At 52.8% G+C, this 5,813-nt stretch overlaps 1 protein-coding gene across 1 annotated transcript in view; it reads right to left on the bottom strand.

The window, feature by feature from the left end:
- Window positions 1-3,294: 3,294 nt before the first annotated feature.
- DNMT3B (DNA (cytosine-5-)-methyltransferase 3 beta) overlaps window positions 3,295-5,813 on the bottom strand; it is an 18,992-nt gene continuing 16,473 nt past the window's right edge. Inside the window, exon 19 of the mRNA XM_009893533.1 lies at window positions 3,295-3,436. Within this exon, the coding sequence (XP_009891835.1) occupies window positions 3,295-3,436 (142 nt within the window). The remainder of the gene's footprint in view (window positions 3,437-5,813) is intronic.

Below are 5,813 nucleotides of genomic sequence, written 5' to 3' on the forward strand. Positions count from 1 at the left end.
GGCCTGGCTGCCGTGGGCTCACGCGTCTGGGTTCCCCGGGGCCGCTGTGCCGGGCTTGTCGCCTCAAGGGGCAGCGGGGAAAGGGGCAGAGGGGGTCATCTGTGGGACTTGGCCCTCTGTAAACACCCCTCCTTTTTCACGCGGTGAGTTCATCAAATAAGGACTGTCCGGTCATACAGAAATACTGGTTTTTAATTAGACGGCGATAAATGGTAAACTGTTGACATGGATCCCCTTTCTTTCCCACACGAAAAACGAGTTAAAACTGCATGGACAAGGCACGGTTTTTCACTTCTCGCACGCCCAGTACAAAAAGCATATGAAATGCGTTTAACAAAACAATAACCTTTTTTTTGTTTGTTTTTTAAAGATTGTATAAAAACCCGCAAGACTTTTGACATCAAAAATCCTTAACCTAAAAAAAAAAATAGCACCAGGGAGAGTTAGAAACCTTTAAAAAAGTACTAAAAAGGCATTTCTGAAATCTATCTCTCCTTACGACACATAATAAAAGGCAGCTCCTTACAGGGAAAAATAGTTCAAGGAAGACATGTCTACTGCAATCCGTATCAAGCAAGATGATTCTCATTCCTCTTTTATCTTTGTTTACTTTCCCCAAGTCCATTTTTTCCTTTTTTTCCTCTTCTATTCGTTTTCCTTTCGATGAGACAGGAAAGGATGGGAGATCTGGAGTATGAAATTAGAGGTGCCATGGAGTGGAAGTTACGTGTTAGCCCGGTTTGGAAAAACAAAAGCCATCAGAGGGTCCCAAGGGGGAGGACGGCTGTCGCCCCTACGTCAGGCTCCATACGGGGGCTGCGGCTGGGGCTGAGCTGAGGAATTAGCGTTGTGACTGGGGTCCAGGCTGGGAATGAGGATGGGAAGTTGGCGAGGGGTCCAAAACCAGCCGGAGCAGCAGTGGCGACGCCAGGCTTCCCAAACACCTCCAGCGCCCACAGAACCCACCCTGCCATCTTCCCAGTCAGGGGGCTGGTGACAAAGGTTAGAGGGCGCTACTTGTCCCGGAGAGCTTGCCGAGCATTGCAGATGCCAGCGGTGACACTGAGAAGACCGCTTGGCTTCCTCCAGCTTTTTCTTAACTAAGGCGTGCGGCTTGAACGCACTTGAGAATGAATCCCTGTGGGAAGACTAAAGAGTAACCTCTGGGCAGGATCAAGGGAAAAAAAGCTTTTAAATGACTTGGGCTTCCCATCTTGCCCATTCCTGAGTGCAGCCTTGGGTTGGAGACCGAGAGAAGATGGTCCCCAGAGCCTGGGGATGAGGTGGAAAGCTGCACAGAAGCAGCTCCATGACAAGAAGAGTGGAAAATGGGAGGCTCCCTCCTCCAGAGAGGCTGCCATCCTCCACCGCCCGTGAGGGAGGTGCAAGGGGGTCCCCATGTGTCAGAGAGGTAGAAGGAGCCAGGAGAGAAGCTCTCATTTCCCACTGATGCTGTACTCGTTAGGCAGCCTGGCATCAGGCGGAGGGCTGGCCCATGGTTTGCACTTGATTAATCTTGAGAAGGCACCCAAGGACTCTGCCAGACCAAGGCGACAGGTTGTAGTGACCAGCAGAGGCAGGGGAGGACAGAGGGACTGAGGGGTCTATGTCACGAGTTGTTTCAGTGCATTGAAATGTGCATTGGAGTCAAGAGTCCCCGGGAGATGCTGGCTGGGACAGCAGCCCCGCGGCTACAGAAAACTTGGGAGAGAGGGATGGGCTCTGCTGTGCATGCACCCGCATCTCGCGGGATGCTGGCCATGGGAACAGTGCCCTCAGGACTTCACGGACAGCGAGATAATCACTCTGGCCAAGTCAGGGAGCAGAGGAGGGCAATCAAAAGCGAACACAGTGGTGGCCGCAGGAGCTCCTGGTTTGGGGGAACGGCCCCAGGAGCCCCCCAGGGTGCTGTCAGGCCAGCACCGGGCATGTAACAAGCACCAGCAGCATCCCACTTCTGTACACAAAGTCACGCGTGGGGAGATGGGCACACAGGGAGGGAGAGGTACAGCCCCTGCCTGCGGACCCCCAGGACCTGCCCCTGTCCCCAGCGCACACACCCTGCCCCAGCAGCAGTGCCTGCAGCGGGGGGGACGCACACAGCACCTGGACACAGCAGCTTTCACACCTCACTGCCGCCGCAGGGTCAGCTCCTCTTGCCCACAGAGCAGGATCGGTGCGGGGCAAGGCCAGTGCTGTGCTCCTGGAACCCTACAGCCCCATGGCCCCGCTGGGGCTGGGTGGGATTTTTCCCTGCAAGGAACCCCCTGCACCACAGGACTGCCCATACTGCTCGAGTCCGTGACATTGTACATGACATTTGAGGGGGGCTGTATTTTGAAGCCGACATTGGCCACTACGCTATCCTTCCTACCGATGCACCGCATTCATTTGGGAAATGAATGCTCAGAGAACGTTTTCCTTTATGGACACATTGGAGCCCAAATCCTCTGTGCTCTGATTACTGTGTAAGCTTTGAAACCACTCAGCAGGATTTTAAAATGTAAGGAAAAAGTTTTAGATGCTTTAAAAAGGAAGTAGTGAATATTTGTAAACTACAGCCAAACACATAAAACAGTATTTCTTTAGTTCTAGCTAGAAAAGTAATTCTATCACCTCACAGTTCAGTTTCAGCTACATTCAGGTCTAGGAATCTCCACATTCTTATGTAATGCCTTAAAGCAGCAATAGACGTTAAACAACAAAATTAAAGTTTATCAAAAAATTCTTAAAAATAAAAATAAAAAAAAAAGATTTGGTTTCTGTATCCTGCATGTTCAGTGTATGTAACCTGACCAGGGTCCCTTACACCTGCTGCTACAGTTTGGGGATTTTTGGCAGTTGCTTCAAGAGAGGTTTTGTTTGTTTAGGAAAAGCAATAATTCGCTATAGTTCAAGTTTGCCTGCAGCACCCCGGCAGCTGCCTCCACACTTACTGCTCAGCTAGTTGTGACTTTCCAGCTCTAGGCTAAAACGGAATATTTAATGCTCTGGAGGAGACTTCTCGTCTCATCAGTTATGCATAGAGCTTCCTGCACTGGGTAATTAAAGCTCTTTTGTCCATCATTTTCTACACATCGCTGCCATTAGTCCCTTTAAAGAAAAGTTACCCTGCCAGGTTCTTTGGTTAAAGACATTTCCTCAGCTCTCCCTGCGGGGCCAGGCTGCCTTCCCACAGCACATGGCCGGGGAGGGATGGTGCCGTGGCAGAGTCCGGCAGCCGTGCCCATCCCTCTCCCGCCACGGCAGCGGAGCTGTGCATCTTTACCAGAGAGACGAGGGACGCTCGGCTTGCTATTCACAGGCAAAGTAATCCTTGAGTGGGGAAAAGAGGTGCCGGATGACGGGGACGCTCCACGATCTTCCCAGCAGCTTCTGGCGAGCCCCGCGGCCGATGTTGGAGACGTCCGTGTAGTGGAGGGGGAAGCCGAAGATCCTGCGGAGCAGAGGCAGGAGAGGGGGAAGGTGAATTTTGGCTGCTGCCCCTCTCCCCCGGTGCCCACTGGCCACGGCCAGGGCGCAGTATCCCTCTGCCCCATCCCCACATCCAGCCCGCAGCTCCCTTGAGCCCCAGCCTGTGTTTTACAGTCTCGCTCGGCAGAAGCTTCTGACTGCTAACAGCCAGCGCTCCCTGCCAGCTCTCCAATTTTCTTTCCCAGAGCGGCAGCAAGCAAACACGTATCACTTTCCACCCGAAGCCTTCAGAGCATTCGGCAAAGGCGATGCAGTCATTCCTGCCCTGCCCACAGCCAGCGGCACACTCGCCCCAGGGCAGCGGCAGCAGAGCAGTGCCCGCATCTCCTACAGCCCCGCTCCTGTGGACACACACGGGGAGCCTGACAAATCATCCCACATGTATCTGAGCAAACTTATCTGCTCCATACGACTTAACCTGCGCATGGACAGGGACCAAGTGCCCAGAGCCAGCTGTGAACTCGGGATGCGACCCGTCTGGGGGAGTCAAGCCAGGAATGAAGGAGCCCCACGCTGCACCTGCTGGCCCGCGGAAATCTATACGCGGCAAGTATGTGCACACGCCTCCCGCCCCAGACGTGCCTGCGGGCAGAGAACGGCGAGCTGCCCCAGCTCTGGGAGCTCACAGCACCACTGCATTTACAGACACTGAAGGCAGCCAAAATTAACCACCAGCCACGCTAAAAATTTCTCTTACAGCTCTGGAGTCCACTAAGTTGCACTGATATACGCTGTACTGAAGCACCGGTGCCCCCGAGTGAGCCGAAGGAGGGGCAAAAGACGTTGACATACACCCCAATAGCTGACAGGAGAGCAGCAGCCCTGAGTAGTCACTATCATCTCAGGTTTTGAGTCCTACTGAATATCAGAGAGAATCTCTCACAGCCGGGACGCAGTACGAGGCTCCTGTCTTACCAAAGTGCCCCAACGTGCAGCCCATCAGGTGAAACAGTAAATGTGCTGTGCCTTCCTGAAGAACAGTACTGTGTTCATCGCACCGATGGCCTCTCCTACAGCCACCACAGCTTTCCTACTGACATACCTGTCACCTCCGCAGATTGCCTCAAAATCTGGAGCAGAATTGTCAAATACTGGAGCATCACTGCTCCAGGCAGTTGTTGGAAGGAGCAGAACCACTGCCATCCCGCCGTGAGCTGCAGGAGGGTCCCAGCCCACTGCCACCAGCACACCCAGCACCAGATGCCCCTGGGAACACACCCCAGCAGAGCTCAGATTTCCCAGTTAAAGGGCGATACTGGCAGGGATTTTGAACCCAGCATGCTGGCTCCATTTAAAAATTGGATTAGTAAAATAAAAGGAAAAAGCAAAACAGAAGAGCCACCAATAGTCTCTCAGCCGGGAATCAGCACTAGCACTGAATACTGGGGAGTAAAAAGCAAACACTAAATATCTAAAGACAATAGAAAATTCCTCCTCCCAGCTCTGTGTGTCAAGTCCTCATGCAGCCTCTCCGGCTTGGCCGAGGTCAACTCATCACTCTCCGAGGAACCACCAAGTTGTCGGAGATCATTTAGCATAAACTCACAGCTCCTGCCTGCTCCAGCGCATGCCAGACCAGAGCAGCTCCTCCCAGGGCAGGCAAAGGAGCCCTTTTTCCAGGGCAGCTCCCTTCCTGAGCCACCCAGCGAGGTAATAAGCTTCAGGAATCTCCTACGGGAAGAGTACTCGGCTCCTCAGCACGGTCAGAGCCCTGTACATCCTGAGCAATATCACCATCCTCGCTCGTTAGCTGTTCCTAATGGGGCCGGGCAGTGCCAACCCACTTTGCCCAGTGCACTCAGTAGCGCTTTCGGAGGAGCCCTGTGCCCTGTGCCCTTGCCATCCTGCCTGCCTCTGCTCAGCAAGGCACCTCTGCAAGCACCGCCCTGGGCCACTTCATGGCGATGGCACCGAGTCACCCGCGCTGGGCGCTTCCGCCTCATTACGACCAGATGAAAGTTCAAGTGCCATTTAAATGGCATGACACAACAAAGGCTCAGTAATTGCTATTTCACTATCATATACCTACATGCCTCTAGCTCAGCTTTAATGAGTTTTAACTCTGACAAATACTGGCAATTTAAATATAAACAAGCAAAAATATTTAAAACCAGTCTGCGTTTATTGGCTGAGGCTTTGCCTGTGCAAAAACTCCAGTTTTTGTTGCTGTAAGTAGTTGGTGTGCAGGACTGCTAGCAATTGGGTTTTACTTTACTCGAAGTCTTTCTGTTGTGTTTTGCTGTGAATTTAGGGTGCTAAAGAGGCGTGAACTAAAGTTTGGAGGAGCGCAGTCGTGCTTTGCTGCAGCAGCAGCTGCCGCCTGCCATAGCGTGAGCCTC

This window comes from Charadrius vociferus, unplaced genomic scaffold, assembly GCF_000708025.1.
Source record: "Charadrius vociferus isolate BGI_N301 unplaced genomic scaffold, ASM70802v2 scaffold259, whole genome shotgun sequence".
NCBI lineage: Eukaryota > Metazoa > Chordata > Aves > Charadriiformes > Charadriidae > Charadrius > Charadrius vociferus.